The sequence below is a fragment of the Thamnophis elegans genome, chromosome 2 (assembly GCF_009769535.1).
Source record: "Thamnophis elegans isolate rThaEle1 chromosome 2, rThaEle1.pri, whole genome shotgun sequence".
In the NCBI taxonomy this organism is placed as follows: domain Eukaryota; kingdom Metazoa; phylum Chordata; class Lepidosauria; order Squamata; family Colubridae; genus Thamnophis; species Thamnophis elegans.
Genome location: NC_045542.1, coordinates 152,852,028 through 152,867,754, shown reverse-complemented (window position 1 = coordinate 152,867,754; position 15,727 = coordinate 152,852,028). Strand labels below are relative to the sequence as shown.

Here is a 15,727-nt window from a genome sequence, read left to right as displayed (position 1 = left end):
TCCTCAGTTTTAAGTTGCTTCTCTCCTTGATTAGTTTCCATCCATTGCTTCTTGTTCTACCCTCAGGTGCTTTGGAGAATAGTTTGACTCCCTCTTCTTTGTGGCAACCTCCATCTATTTTTGATCTAATTCAGCCAGTTTCTTCGTTATATTTCCTTGCTTGCCACCAAACCTGAGAAGGTGCTTTAGAACAGAGGTGGGGAACGAGGGCTCTTTCATGACGTGGATTTCAACTGCCAGAATTCTTGAGCCAGCAGTTGAAGCCCACAAGTCATAAAGGGGTCATTTCCCCCCCCCCCCTTTCTTCACAGGACTAGATCATCAAACTCAATAATCAAAAGTTCTCTGAGATTCAGGGCAAACTTCAGATTTATTTAGATTAGTTTTTAATCCAGCTCCTTGCAAGAGGTCAGGTGCAAAACTGAAGATGGAAAATAAACTGCAAGAGTGGCTTAAGAGCTGCTTTCACACTTCAGCCTTGGTTTATTTTACTAAGACACTCTAAAATAAGAAAGTAAACCACCTTTCTTGCTACTACTCCCTTCTCCTTTCCCACATCTAGATCTATTTACTTTTTTTCTATTGGCTAAGTCATTCTTAATTACAGGCAGATCCAGAATTGTAATTGCTGGTTTGAATATATGTCACCCAGAGTCATTTTGTGTGAGATGGGTGGCTATATAAATCTGGAAAATAAATAAAGGATAAAATTGCATTTTTTAAAAGTCTGTAATTATCATCTCTCTCCCAGCCTTCTGTCTTCAGATGACTTGTAATGACCCCAATTAAATAAGCTCAATTTTTGCTAAGGGTGTGGTGAACTTTAAACTGCAGTCCTTTTTGTTAATTCCCTGAATGCGATTTATAAAAAAATAATAAGAATGACAGTAAGGATGGAAAACCTCTGATCCCTCCAATGTATAGGTTTCCTTTTTGATGCTAGTCAGGGACTTAGCTTTAGTTTCCCTAAAATTTCTCAAGCACCAGGGAAAATCAGTAGCCTAGGCAGGGAAGTTAAAAAGAGAGAAAGGCAATGAGAATTTATTAAATATTCAATTTATGTAGCTGCCATTCTCACATATGTAATTGTGGATGGCTCAGATATAAATAAAAGAATAAACACATGCCAATAAACAACCAAAGCAAATAAAATCATTAAAAACCAATTAAAACAATGAAAACCACAAAACATAAAATTTCTTTTTGCATTGTTCTCAAGTTTAGGGGTGTATATTGTACTGAAACAGATTTTTTCAAACTCTGTTCTGCAGAATCCTAGAATTTTCTTAAACTTGATGGAGTTCACATTCCGCAGTCTGAAAATATTTGAAAACTCTGTCCTAAAATCAACCAGAACTGAACTCAGTTCAGAAGAGATGTTGTATTCAGGTGAGAATCATGATAGATTAGCCAGGTAGAGAGTAATGTACGATAAGTACATTTTCTATGTGTAAAGTAAATTAAGGCTGGTGCAAATCTATGTAATCCCAAAACTTCTGATGGAAATCAGAGGGGGATTTATTTATTTATCATATGCCATCAAATCATTAAAACGTAGTGATCACATTGATAGATTTACTTCATGATAATCTGTCCCTAAACTAATAATCTGTTTTTCATTTTTTCCAATGGATCATCCATTGCAACTAACTGAGTCCATTCAGCTGGCTGTTGGGTAGTCTTCTTTTTTCTTCCACTTTTGCTAGAGAGTTGGATCTTTGTATTATGTGTCTGAAGTTGAATATTTAAGCCTGGTCATATGTGCCTTGAGTGAGAATTCTGTTTTGTTTTGAACATTTGTTTGATGGTTCATCCATTTGTTTTCTTGGTTGTCAGTGGAAGCCTCAGAAGTCTTCTTGTGTCAATTCTCTTCCTATTCTATTTCTTCAAAATCCAAAGTTTGCTTCTGTGGAATATCACAGGGGATACCATGGTTTTCAGCATTCTGACATTAGTAGGTATAGGCACCTCATGGCGTTTGAATATCTCTTCCAAGGTTTTCATGGCTGCTTAGTCTATAGCATGTTTCTTAATTGCTTGTCCCTTCTCTGTTGGAAGACAGAGAAAACTTAGCCTAAAACTCCCCTATTTTCATAAAGAAAAATGGGAAGGATTAAGAAGTGAGTCTAATTTTTATGTATCTGCCAAGTGATCTTCTTTCAGCCATGATCAAGCATAGATAAATCCTTCCTTCCTTCCTTGGCTTGGTGGGCATGGCAGGGGAAGGATACTGCAAAATCTCCATTCCTATCCCACTCCAGGGGATATGCAAAATCCCCATTCCCACTCCACTCCTGGGCCAGCCAGAAGTGGTATTTGCTGGTTCTCCAAACTACTCAAAATTTTCACTACCGGTTCTCCAGAACTGGTCAGAACCTGCTGAAATTCACCTCTGTTTGGGTGGCATTAATTTAGGTAGCCTTAATTTGAACCTAGATTCAGATTGACAACTGATTTTTGTCTGGGAACAATAATGAGGAAGTGTTTCTCAAATTCCGAGAAACACACACTTCATAAAACTTATTTTCTGAGATATAATCTGTTCAATGCATCAGCTGCAAGGAGTCCTGGAGTAACAAAGCAAAATATGATGTCTACTGTACTGGGCCACTCTCTTGAGGCCCACTTGTTCACCCTATGTACCTGACTTTTTAAAGCTAATGTAGCACCAGTGTGTAGCACAGTGTTGTTCAAACTTGGCAACTTTAAATCATTTAAAGAATCGAAGCAAAGTTTCTGGAATTTCTAGAAGTTGAGGCCACATATCTTAAAGCATGTGTGCCATAGGTTCGCCATCATGGATATAGCCACTGATATAGTCTTTTGATTAGGCAAGTCTTCTGGTGTCACCATTTTGTAAATGTGCCCATGTGGAGAGACATAGAAATGACTTTGGAGAAAATATGTCGAAACCAGGACCAAAGTCTGTGCTAAGCTTAGGAAACAGAAAATTCTGGAAAGGAGCTCAAGCTGAATCCACACTAATTGATTGGGGGAAAAGAGGGAGGGGAGGGAAAACACAACCAGGACTCATGACCACTAGGCCACTAAAATAGAGTTCCAATCAAACTGGTGGAGTCTGTTTTCTGACCTGGCCTACCTTGAAGATTGACATCAGTTTTGACAACTTATGTTTCCCATCCTTCCTTCTCGTACCCATGAATTAGGATAGATGCACTGATTCTGAGTCTATCTCCTGTACTTTGTCTGTTTCCCAGACTTAACTCATGCTTTTGTTCCTGCAGCCATTTCTGCACATTTTCTCTGAAGTCTATGTAGATTCTCAGTCATCCAGGTCATGGTTGTCCCAAAGGTGCTTTTGCAAAAGACGACTGAAACTTTCTTGTTTTTTGCCTTGAAGATGTTACCATTCTCATCCAAGAAGCTTCTTCAGTTCTGACTGAATGGTGGAGAATGGAAGGATTTGGAGGGCTCAGATCAAGATTCAAGTGGCCTCAATGACTGTCAGAGAGAATGCTAATGACCAGATGACTGCAAGAAATATAAATGGTGGAAAATCACCATTCCATCAGAACAGAAGAAGCTTCTTCGATGAGAAACAAAATGTCTTCAAGGAAAAGCAAAATAGTCCAGTCGCCCTTTGAAAAAGCACCTTTGGGTTTCTCCAAAGCCATTTTTGGGGCTCTTGATAGTCCATCACATGCTCTGAAGATTCCAAACAGACTCCTAATGTTGATAATAACAATGATTTAGAAGTTGCCTATCTCTGGTTTCAAGTCACCTTGGACTGAAGGAGTGGTAAATCATTTCCTAACGTAACTATGAAAACTGAGTAGATCTTTCACCAGGAGAGTATCCATCTTCAGCAAACATCCAATGATGTCAAGATGATCCTACATGCGTAGTGATGTCATAATACCAATCCCATCCTTACATACAATACTTATATCCTGGTATCCCGATGTCTGAGATGTATACCTAGATTTTCATGTTGTTTTCCCCAATGGACCGCCATAAGCATGAGGTTGAGGTCAGGTCAAGGACTATTATATTTTGCAGAAAGTCATCTATTCAACCTCTCCCTTAAGGAGGGTAATGATCAAGAAATTTCCGCTATTTACTTTCACATTTTATATGTCTATATGCTTTTTTTAAGCACACAAAAAGGTGGATTGATATGTTATCTTTGGGATTAAGCTGTTTGCTTATTGATTTTTATTGCATGTTAATTCTATACGCTCTACACAGTGTTCAAGGCTGTGGACATAGTGTGGACAACTTGAGTAAGATTTGTCATCATTTGAGATTAAGTGTGCTTCTTAGTTCAAAAGCTCCATTGTGACAACTCCTGCCTTTGGGTGACAAGGTTCTTTAGTAAGAAGGGGAAAGTGGCCCCACCACTAATCTTTTAACTATGTTTTATAATAACACAAGTCCGTCTTATCCCGGTAGCCATGGACATGAAGTGTTTTCCTGGCAACTCTCCAGAACTGATTTGCCATCAACTTCTTCCGGATATTTCTCAATGACAGTTTAACAGGAGCGCCAGGATTTCCCCAACATAATGGTATGTGGAAACAATTTTTTTGGGGGGGGAGAGGACCCCCCCTGCGCTCTCCTCCGCTTTTTGCCCTGGAGCCAAAAAAGGTTTGCCATCACTGAACTAGGAGAACTTAAGTCTGTCTTGCTTATGGGCTAGTGTCAAGATGGAGGTAATATTATAAAAAGCAAATGCCAGAGTGTCTGCACTATGATTTATTGGGACACAGCCTGTGTAAGAAGAAAGCCACCGTTCATTCTCTTCTCCTTCATGTCAAAATATATTCTTAAAGTCATTATTCCAGGATCGTATCTGTGCACATATTTCAGTGGTTGCAATTTTTATATTCCCATGTGCTATTTTTTTTTTTGGGGGGGGGGGACCCAGTATTGTAGACCTTGGTTTATATTTGTTCTTTCTAATTGAGGGCTATGAGTGTTTGATGACCAGGAATTGTTTAACATAGGAAAGTTATGCATTATGCACATGAATGTGCCTGACATTGATGTTATTTCAGGGAAATTTAAAAAAAAGAAACATGTTAGGCACATTTTAACAGAATAACAGTTAAAAGGGATCTTGGAGATTTTCTACTTCAACCCCTTGCTCAAGCAAGAGACCCCATGTTATTTCAGACAAAGGGCTGTCCACTGTTTTCTTAAAAGCCTCCAATGATGGAGAGTTCATAATTTCTGGAGGCAAGCTGTTCCACTGGTTAATTATTCTTACTGTCAGGAAATTTTTTCTTAGTTCTATGTTGAATCTCTCCTTGATAAGTTTCCATCCAATTGCTTCTTGTTCTGCCTTCGAGTGCTGTGGAGAATAAATTGACCCCCTCTTCTTTGCTTTGATATTGGAAGACAGTTATCAGGTCACCCCTAGTCCTACTTTTCATTACACTAGATATACTCAGTTCCTGCCACTGTTCTTAGAGTATAATTGTCTCAAGGCTATACTACTATCACAAAATACCATGAAAGCCTTCTTCCAATTTTAAGGAGTGGTGACATATTTGGAGGGGACCAAGAGCCACACAAATAGGCAAGGGACTATAATTTGCCCATCCCTTGGCCTAATTTTTTTTATAATTTCCTTTGTTTGAAATTGCATGGATGAAAGCATAAGACTTTATATAGTGGACAATGAGTCCACTAAAAAGAAAGTAGGCATTTTTAAGTGCATCTAGCTCAATATTCAACAAGCAAAATAAATCTAATGACCTTATGCCAATTTTTTGTAGCAATTTTTCATGAGAGCCCTGCTTTCTGGAACACTCAACAACAATTGCTTTATGTCTCTGAGGTATGTACTTAACCAAAAGGGCCACAAGTGGCAGAGCAAATACCATCATTTTTTTAAAAAATAAACAATTAAACGGAAAAGCTCAATCTGATAAACCCAATAAATGGATAGGGCTTTTAGCAACCAGGAAGCAGGAAAAAGACGTACTGGGTGAGAGTGGATATTAAAGAAGAAATAAGGACACTTGAGGAAGCTAAACTTATTAGGAAATTTGTTGAGGTACATGCAGAACAAAGAGCTGTCTGAAATCTGTTGTACTGTGATTTAAAAAAGTAGTAAGCAGCTACTGTGGTTTTAATGATCTGATGTGGCAATGTCACAAGATTTAAGATGCTTAAAAGTGACATGAGTGACTTTCTGTACAAAAGTTCCTTTGTTTGCTACTGTCTTAGGAACTTGAACAAAACTGTCTTCCTGTGAAGCCAAATAATGGGATGGCTCCACAGGAAGACTCCCGAGACCATTGCCTTTTGTAATCTGGAGAACTTGCTGAGATCTTGTTCCTATCTCCCTGTGATTTATTTGGAGGTCATTTCCATCAAAAGCAGCAGCCATTCTAGATCACAGAAGCCGTACCTGAGACCAGGAAGTTAGTTTGGGAAGTGAAGAGCAAGATACAGGAGATGCACAATTCCATTTTGCCAGCATCTCATTATCTTCTTCCTAATATTTTGTTGTCTGTATGGATAGCATCTGTCTGCTCAACAGGAGAGCTGGCTCTCCATAATTCTCTCTGGGACAGCCAGGAAAGAAAAGGCTCAAGAGGGCCAAAGAGGTTGTAGAGCAGGGGTGTCAAACTCGCGGGCCACGGATGGGCCAGATGCGTCACATGTTGGCCACGCCCATGCCCGATTTAGCAAAGGGGGGGGAGTTGTGATGCATCATATGATGCCTCCGTGACAATGTGAGTTTGACATGCCTGTTGTAGAGAGTAAAGGAGATGACATATGAAAGACAGGAATCTACGGAGCTGTTAGTTGTCATCTTCTCTGCAGTAAATCCACTTATTTAAACCTTCTGTGACTATTTGGGAGTGTTGGGTAGGCAGAGAAACACGGTAAGTGCTGTAATCTTTGTGAACCCCAGAAAGCAAGAAGCAAAGCTGTGATTGAATAGAATCACTTTTATTTAAAGTATTTAAATATGTTTTAAATAAAGCAGTTAAACATGCTGAGCTTATCTGCTGGAAAACTGAGAGTCTGGGTTCAAAACCTCACGTGATTGGGTGAGCTCTCGTTACTTGTTCCAGCTCCTGCCAACCTAGCAGTTCTAAAGCATGCAAATGTGAATACATAAATAGGTACCACTTCAATGGAAAGGTACCAGAATTCTGTGTGGCTTGGCACATAGCCATGATGACCACATGACTATGGAAGTATTTTTGGACAATGCTAGCTCCCTTGACTAAGAAACGAGATGAATACTGCCCCCTAGAGTTGGACATGACTGGACAAGGGAAACCTTTATTTTATTTAAAGATTAGCTAAAAACCAGGAGGGAGAATAGGGTGGTTGATGGAAAGGTGTTTCATTATTTTGACTTCTGGGAAATGGGGGTTGGCCATCTGAATATGGTCCCCAAATTCCCCATGTTCTCCCAGGTCCCAAAATGTAAGTATTTCAACTTCCATGTTCTGCAACATAACTGGCTATCCAGATTCTTGGCATATTGGCATATAATTTCCTTCCCTGGCCTACCTTGAATAGCTGGCAACTAATTAAGGGTGGCTCTAACTGGAATGGTTGTTCAAACAATGAAACTCAATAATAGAAATCAGAGATTAATTGTAGGGCATTATGAACACATAGCATATATCCTACCATTTATGTATTATGAATCCTTGCAGCTATCGAGAATTCAACTCCATCAGTGGTTCTGGATTTGGGTTGGCATCCTGTTCTCTGCATTAGCTTCCTCAGTGTTCACATTATCATGAGAGTCAGAGATAACCTTTTGTTAAACCTACTGAGTTGGACCAATATACAATGCTGAAATTTTCTTTGGTTGGAAAGTTATAAGTTAACTGTGCAAGGTATAGGAAGAGTTTAAGATGAATAAAAATAAGGGACAGAGCAAAATTCATAGGTTCATTGGCACCTAAGCTGCATATTATGTGTGGTTTATATTACCTGAAAACATCTAAGGAAGCTTAATATTTGACATATAATTGACAAGGCTTATTTGTGGTTGGATGAATGTGGAAGAATATTGAAAAGAGAAAGAGGTCTCAGGACTTCATTAATTCAAGTTTGGGGGGTTGGCACACTTTTAGTAAAAAAAAAGTTTTCTATGTGGAGAAATGCAGTCATTCAGGTGTGTTCTATTTAGTGATGGAACAGTTGGATAAGTCATATATGTTATCATGTGAGGATCAGACTGATGCCCTTCATTTCCTTTGTAGGAAAGCGGCAATGGAATGATGAAAAAAGTTATGGTAAGTAGTTCTTCATTCATCTTGTGCTCTTTCCTTGGGTAATATCAATCCATTCTCTGGGCGGTTCACAATGTCAGCATATTGTCAGCCCTCAACAATCTGGGTCCTCATTTTGTATACTGTTGCCTTTTTAATTCTAGTGTAAAAATAGGAAGCTGAATATATTGATAGATAGTAGACATACACCGAAAGGAGGAGCAGAAGGAAAGAAGAAAGAGGGGTAGAGAGGGTGGGAGAGAGGATCGGAGGGAGGGTGAGATGGAAGGGAGGGAGTGTATTGGGAGAGAGGAGTGATAGAGGGGGAGGGGAAGTAGGGTAGAGGGGAAGGTTGGAGGGAAGAAAGGAAAGTTGGAGGGGGGTGAAAGAAAGGGTGTGTGGAGGGTTGAAGTGGTATATTGGGTTTGTATTTTGGGGAGTATTGTCGACAAGAATGGCTGTGTTTATTGCTCAATGTTATATGGCCCCGGTTATGCACAGTATATATGTGACTGTATGAAATGAAAATAAAAATGAAAATAAAACATATTTACAACAACAATCTGGGTCCTCATTTTACCGACCTTGGAAGGATGGAAGGCTGAGTAAATCTTGAGCCCCATCCACATCGAACTCCAGGCTGTGGGCAGAGTTTGCAATCCCACATTCTAATCACTGAGCCACCGGGGGCTCTATCGTTAAACTCTGGATTCTTAATTCCACCTACACTCATAAAATATAAATTCATATATGCTGCCATGAATTTTAGCTCTTTCACTTTTAAATTAAGCTTACTCTTCGCTTCCCGGCTTCATTGATCAATTCCACTCCAGAAAAATGCCATAAAGGGAGTCACACACTACATGGAAAACTGCACCCCTCTCCCCATTCTGGCATACCCCAAACACCCCCTTCCTTACAGGTGGGCAGAGGGCTCCCTTGTGGACTGCTGGTGAATGTGAATGGATCTAAAGAAGGAAGGACTTCATTGTTATCATGTATCATATGGCAGAGATGGAATGGTTGGAGAGTCACATATGTTTTCATATGATAAAACATTTTGTTTCCATTGTAGAATACAATTGGGGCAGAAGGTCGAGAAAAAGTAATCGTAAGTAGCTTTATGACCACCATCTCCTCTTTCCTAGTGAAAAACATTATTTGTATCCGACCAAGCTGCCCTTTTAGGGATTCCACACACACACACACACCCTGTCTCAAAATTTAGCAGCTTTAATACTCATTCTTAAAAAAATATTGCATACTTCCATCTACCTCCACAGTTTGGGGAGTAGGTGGAGTTCTTTTGAGCTCTCAAATAAGGGTTTTAACATTCAGGATGGCTTAAATCTTTTTCAGAAGTTTTTCTGACCAGAAAGTGCTCTGAATCTGAACTGACATTCTTGTAGCGTTTGGAAGAGGAAATGAGTTGCTATGATGGTATTTCAATAGCTCCTTTTCCTCACAGGACTACCTAGAAAAAGGGACACAAATAGGTGAACACACAAAACTGCATATTTCATATACTGTGTATATTTCAGGAGGAAGAGGCAAAGGGGTAGGAAGAAGGAGGGCTACGTGAAGCGAAGTAAAGAAACAGCATTCTGTCATAAGGATCTCTTTCTTATCTGTATAGGTGTACAGTATAACTAATGCGAATCTAGATTTGAGTACAAAATATGGACAGGTAGAGACATATTCTTGAAATAATGTTGTCTCCTGAAGTGCCATGTCTTTTAAAGCTCTTTTCCAAGCAATCATCTTACATGCTGATGAATAAGGTACAAGCATTACCCCTCGGCTTTCTCAATCCGTAATAAGCTTCCACAAATGTGAAAGAACATTGGAAAGAGAAAGAAAAGGGGGGCGGGGGGAAAGCCCTGAACATTGTTAATTTGTTCTTTAGTCTTACCACTCCCTATTTTTATAAGAAATGTCCATTTCTTAATTGGAGATAATGATCAAATCCAGGTTTTGCTCTCTCCAACAAGCAACTAAGTCAGAAGATCATTTAAAGGCAATTTATTAGATTACTATGATAAAGATGGGTCTCTGTGAAAGTGGAGAGAGAACCTGTTAAAATGGCTTACATTTACTTTTATAGTTAGCACAACAAAGAAATTTTGGTTTAGAAATAATCAACTGTCCAGTGACATTATTAGAACTAAAACATCCAATATTACGTGAGCATAGCCATAGAAAAGAGCACTGTACTCTGAATAAAAGTGAAAGAAACATTTGCAAGGGAAAAACCTCAAATGGGTATGGGTAAAATACATTTGCAATGCTTCCCCACCCTGGCCGTGAATACTTGCTTTGTTCATGGAGGCTTGGGAACAGTTGGAAACTAAAATGGTTTATCTACAATGCATTGAGTACTTCTGCCAGTCCTAGTTTTTTTTTAAAGGGTTTTTTTACGTTCTTTTCGAAAGTTAAGGCTTATGACAGATTATTAGCAATACATTTGAAGAAAGCAAATTGAAAACACACAAGAAAGTCCCCTGTTAGTTGGCCCAGTGCAACTACAAAATTGCCAGTGCAATTCTACAAAAAGTGCAAATATTACAATTTCCATTTCCCATGGCCCACAGAGGGAAGCAGCAATTCATGTAAATCGTGTCTTAGGATGGTAGCGATGGCAGGGATAGAGAGGTCCTGGGAGGCCTTTGGTTAGAATATAATTTAACTTGCTTCTTTCCTTTGTAGAGTCATTTGAATGCAGATGATTTTCAAAAATTAATGGTAAGTACCGTAGCTGTTTCTCCATATTCTGCCTTTTTAAAAAATAACAGACTTCCTGCCTGCAATGAAGCATCTGTGTTATTATAACAACCCTGACCCCAAACTCAAACCTACTTCATTTGGTTGTGTGTGTGTGTGTATGTGTGCAAGTCCTTTTTTAAGAATGTCCCCAAGGAAGTTTTGCACTGGGGAAGATTGTGCGAGACAATTTCTTTCTCTCCCTATAATTCCTGTTCCTTTCTGCGTGGTTCAAATGTAATTTGGATTAAATGGTTTAAAAAATTATAAGGAAGCCTAAATCTTTGTCCAGGTTACTTAGTCTACACTTTGAGTGTTGTAGAAATTTCATGCAACCCTCTTATTTTGGCTACATTTCTGGAATTTGCATAATGTAGTAAATACTAAGGTGACCAAATAGCCTGAATTTCCACAATCCAGTAACCCAACCAAAATTAAAATTATCGTGTTTAAGAAGTTATGCTAATGCAGTTGCTATGTTACTCCCTCATCCCACTTATGTCTCCAGTGAAGCTCGCCAATCACTGGAGTCAGTCACGACAGCCCTAAATCAGGTCACCCACATGACTGACCTGATTTTAGTGGTGGTTAAGAAACCCTGCTGTCATTAAAGTCTGGCCAATTTTTGCTGAAAATCAGAATGCAGTTTTCAGCAAAACTTGTAAAATGCAGCCACATAATCACACAGGACTACAAACAGCCATAAATGTGGGCCCATTGCCAAGTTCCTGACATGTAGGGACATGAAAGCAGGAGAGAGGGGCTCAGCTGTTGGAACTTTGGAACTGAGTAAATACTCTCAGGGAGGTCATTCATAACTTCTCACAGATGCAAAGCAGCCAGTCATAAGCGGAGGACTATAAATATGGACTGTAAAGATTTAATGCTAGGTGGCCAAACAGCTTGAACTGCAAATACCCCTTCCGTTAATGGACTTCTTTTGTCAGGAAGCATCTTAGCTTTTGAGGTGGATATTCAATACAAGTATTATTCCACAGATTCTCTGGGCAGAGTCTGGTTATGTGAAAGTGGAATATTGAAAAGAGAGCGAAACAAAATGTTTCAGAACATCATTCGCCTGTTCTGATAACAAATGCTTGCATCTCATCTGCAGAATGAAGCATTTCTCACATATGATATCAAAGACGGTAGTAACGGCAGAGTGTTTCTTTAGTTCAAAGATTTATATAGCTGCTCATCTTATAAAGCAGAATCTAAGTTAGAGAATAGCAGTAGACTTATATACCGCTTCATAGGCCTTTCAGGCCTCTCTAAGCGGTTTACAGAGAGTCAGCATATTGCCCCCAACAATCTGGGTCCTCATTTTACCCACCTCGGAAGGATGGAAGGCTGAGTCAACCCTGAGCCGGTGAGATTTGAACCGCTGACCTGCTCATCTAGCAGTAGCCTGCAGTGCTGCATTTAACCACTGCGCCACCTTGGCTCTTAGAGAAGGCATCTGTGAGGTCATGTCAGAATGGAAGAAATGCTTTTTGTTTTCTTTGCAGGATTGTTTAGAAAGTGTGTGTGAAATGACTGATTTCAGGGTAAGTAACTCTTCATCCTCTGTTCTTCCCTTATGTAATATTCTCCTTGAATGTGATCATGTCTCCCTATGGGCCATTCTCCCCAAAGCTTCAGGAAAGAAGTCATGGTTGAAATCTTGATAAAGCAGCTTGAGGCACCACTTTACCCTATAAAATGCACTCACCACCTGCACTGCTGTAAAACAGGGTGCCCTAAAACAGGGATAGCCCTTAGACTTCTACGCCGCTTCACAGTGCTTTACAGCCCCCTCTAAGTGGTTTACAGAGTCAGCATCTTTGTCCCCAACAATCTGGGTCCTTGTGAAGAAGGGTTGTTGTGATTATCCATTGTTGTTTTTTATAGTCACTGAGCAGGCAGAGCCAAAATATTTCATTTATTTTGACTCTCCTTTTTAAAGCAGCTTCAAATAGCTCCACACCTTTTAAAACAAGAATGATTCCCAAATTGGAACGATGGTTCCCTTAGGTAGTGAGTAGCCAAGGGAGAAACTTATATTTTGGAACTAACCCCAAGGAACGCTTTTGGGATGGGGAGGGTTTCTCCAAAACCACTTTTCCCTGCTTGTGATTTTTTCTCTCTGCAAAATGGCCAATTCTTGGCTCAAATGGTCTTTCTGCCAGGTGCAATTTTGCTGTTGAGATGCCTTTCCTCATTTCCCTTCCCAGGATTAATTTTATCAGAATTTGTTTTGGAAACACAACTTGACTTTGTTCTTCTTGAAAAAGAGTAATGAAGTTTTGGATAGGCTTTCAGGTTTCTGCTAATAAACCCAACAACATTATAATGGTTTTCCACAAATCCCTGCCATGGCTTTCCTTGACTTTGCCTACCTCAAATAATTGATATAGCATTATGTTCCTACTCTGGTGTTGTGAGGCCATTCACATCAATATCCTCCGTGGCCCTCAAGGGCTCACCAGTTTATTTTAGTGGAGTGCAGTGGCCCAGGCAATATTCACCCATACGATGCCCTGGCACAACTTATGAAAGAATCAGTAATGGTTTTTCTTTTATTCTTCCTTATAGTCCATGATGAAAAAGATAACACCTATTATCAAGAAAGTTAGTGGTGCCAAAGTAGCATCTAAACTGATGGTAAGTAGATACATACTTAACTTTGTCTCATTTCTTTTATGTTTTCAGTGTTGATTTTCTTTTGCTAGTAGCCCTCTTGATACTAAATACCCCCCTCCAAAGGATTTACAGACATTTCAGGAACAATTCCAGCACGAAACTCTTGGGAATATTTAAAGGAGAGCATCAGGATGACTATTAGCAGAATTTGAGAGATCACCAGGTCTTAGAAGAAAGAATTAAAAGAAAAGGTCACGAAACTCCATAAATATTTATATTTTTCCTGAAGGTATCTGCCCATCCCACCTGATTGGATAAAGTAGATATGCTTTAAAGTCTCTTCCCATAAAGGTTGCCATCTAGGGCAGTGTTTTTCACATGAGTGAACTTCAACTCCCAGAATCCCCCAGCTTGTATGCTGACTATGGGATTCTTGGTGTTGAAGATCACACTTTCCTAAAGTTGCCAGGTTTGAGAAACATTGATGTAATGGGACCCAAAATTCCATTTCCATAATAGCCCCCATCCACTGGATCACTTTCCCTTCTGGGATCCAGCAGGTCTCCTGGAATCTACTTTTTTAACCCTCTGGAAGGCTGTGAAGTGCTTGTGGGAGAAAGTGGTGGCAAGGTCTGGGTTGTAGAATGGTGGTGGCACCAGATTTTTCTTGCTTTTCTTGTCTTTACAATGTCTGCTTTAAGTTGGATGGCCATATCAGTTTTTTAAAGCAATTAATTAAGACACACATATTTTTAAAAAGCCAGTTCTTTACAAGAATTGCTTGTTTTTGAAAGAAAAATTCTCCAAAACCTTTTGCTCATGAAAACAAAATAAAACCCTCAAAGAACACTTCATTAATATGTCTCTTTGATCCCAATCGGTCTGTGTTCTGATAAGAAAGCCATCTTTCCAACTGCGGAATGAAATACAAATGTAATTATCACTATAAATATACGATATGGATATATAATATTGAAGATGGCAATGACAGCATTGTGAGAGAAAACGTGTATTTTACATTATTGGGTTATTACAAAGCAGCCATTCCCTTGGATCACTGCACTTGTTAAGTGTTGTGTCTGTTTGTTGATGTTGCCTATTCCTTTTCGTTGGAATGGCTTTATCTACTCTGCTCATACCATCCCATTGGCATGAATACCCTCTGTGGTATTCATGGACCCGTTCTTGATTTGAACAAACTAGTAGCCCAGCCTGATGCTCACAAAATCCTCACAGGATACTCTGTTCTATCGTGATTTTAAAGATATCCTTTCCTTTTCACTTTTAGAGTATGTATATCGGTGATGGAAATGAAAAAGAGGTAAGTAGTTGGAAACAGAAAACATGAAAGGGCATCTGAGAGTGATTCTTGTCTCGTTCATCCAGGGGTCACAGAGAGGGAAGGGAAAAATCTAGGCAGCATTCAGGTTCTTGGTGTAGCAAAACTGTACACCTCACTTTTTAACACCATGTCGTTTGCCCTGTGAATATCACCTGTGGATCTCGAGTCTCATAATTCCTTCTTCATTTCCTTCAAGGGAATTCCACTATTTCCATAGCATGTTTAGATGAAGACACACATTACGATGGACTAGAAGATCTCCACGGTCCCTTCCAACCCTCTTTTTCTATGTTCTGTGTTCAGAATGGCCTAGGTCCCTTTTGGATCTTTTTCTAACGAGCAAAAATCTGAAATTCGAGCTGAAATTTTATTAGAAATTAGAAGAGGACATGGGAATCTTCTTTCGGGTTTCAGAGCCCGGTTGCTTCCTATACAGTAGCTGCACAGGGAATCCTACAAAGGAGATCTTGATGGATAGAGACATCTGTATCTACAACCATCTCTTTTCCTTTTGTAACTTACTTTGGAGTAAAAGGAGATGAGGGTGCAGGAGGCCTAGAAGAGAGAGGGCCCCAAAATTTCTTCCCATTAGATATAGCAACAGCAGTAGACTTATATACCGCTTCATAGGGCTTTCAGCCCTCTCTAAGCGGTTTACAGAGAGTCAGCATATTGCCCCCAACAATCTGGGTCCTCATTTTACCCACCTCGGAAGGATGGAAGGCTGAGTCAACCCTGAGCCGGTGAGATTTGAACCGCTGAACTGTTGATCTAGCAGTAGCCTGCAGTG

The 15,727-nt window shown here is 39.6% G+C and overlaps 1 protein-coding gene across 1 annotated transcript in view; it reads left to right on the top strand.

Moving 5' to 3' along the window:
* The window catches only part of LOC116504452 (galectin-4-like), a 42,927-nt gene that overhangs the window by 7,213 nt on the left and 19,987 nt on the right, over positions 1-15,727 (top strand). The window contains exons 3-8 of the mRNA XM_032211456.1: positions 8,205-8,237; positions 9,289-9,324; positions 10,920-10,955; positions 12,482-12,520; positions 13,548-13,616; positions 14,884-14,916. Coding sequence (XP_032067347.1) covers positions 8,205-8,237; positions 9,289-9,324; positions 10,920-10,955; positions 12,482-12,520; positions 13,548-13,616; positions 14,884-14,916 — 246 coding nt within the window. The remainder of the gene's footprint in view (positions 1-8,204; positions 8,238-9,288; positions 9,325-10,919; positions 10,956-12,481; positions 12,521-13,547; positions 13,617-14,883; positions 14,917-15,727) is intronic.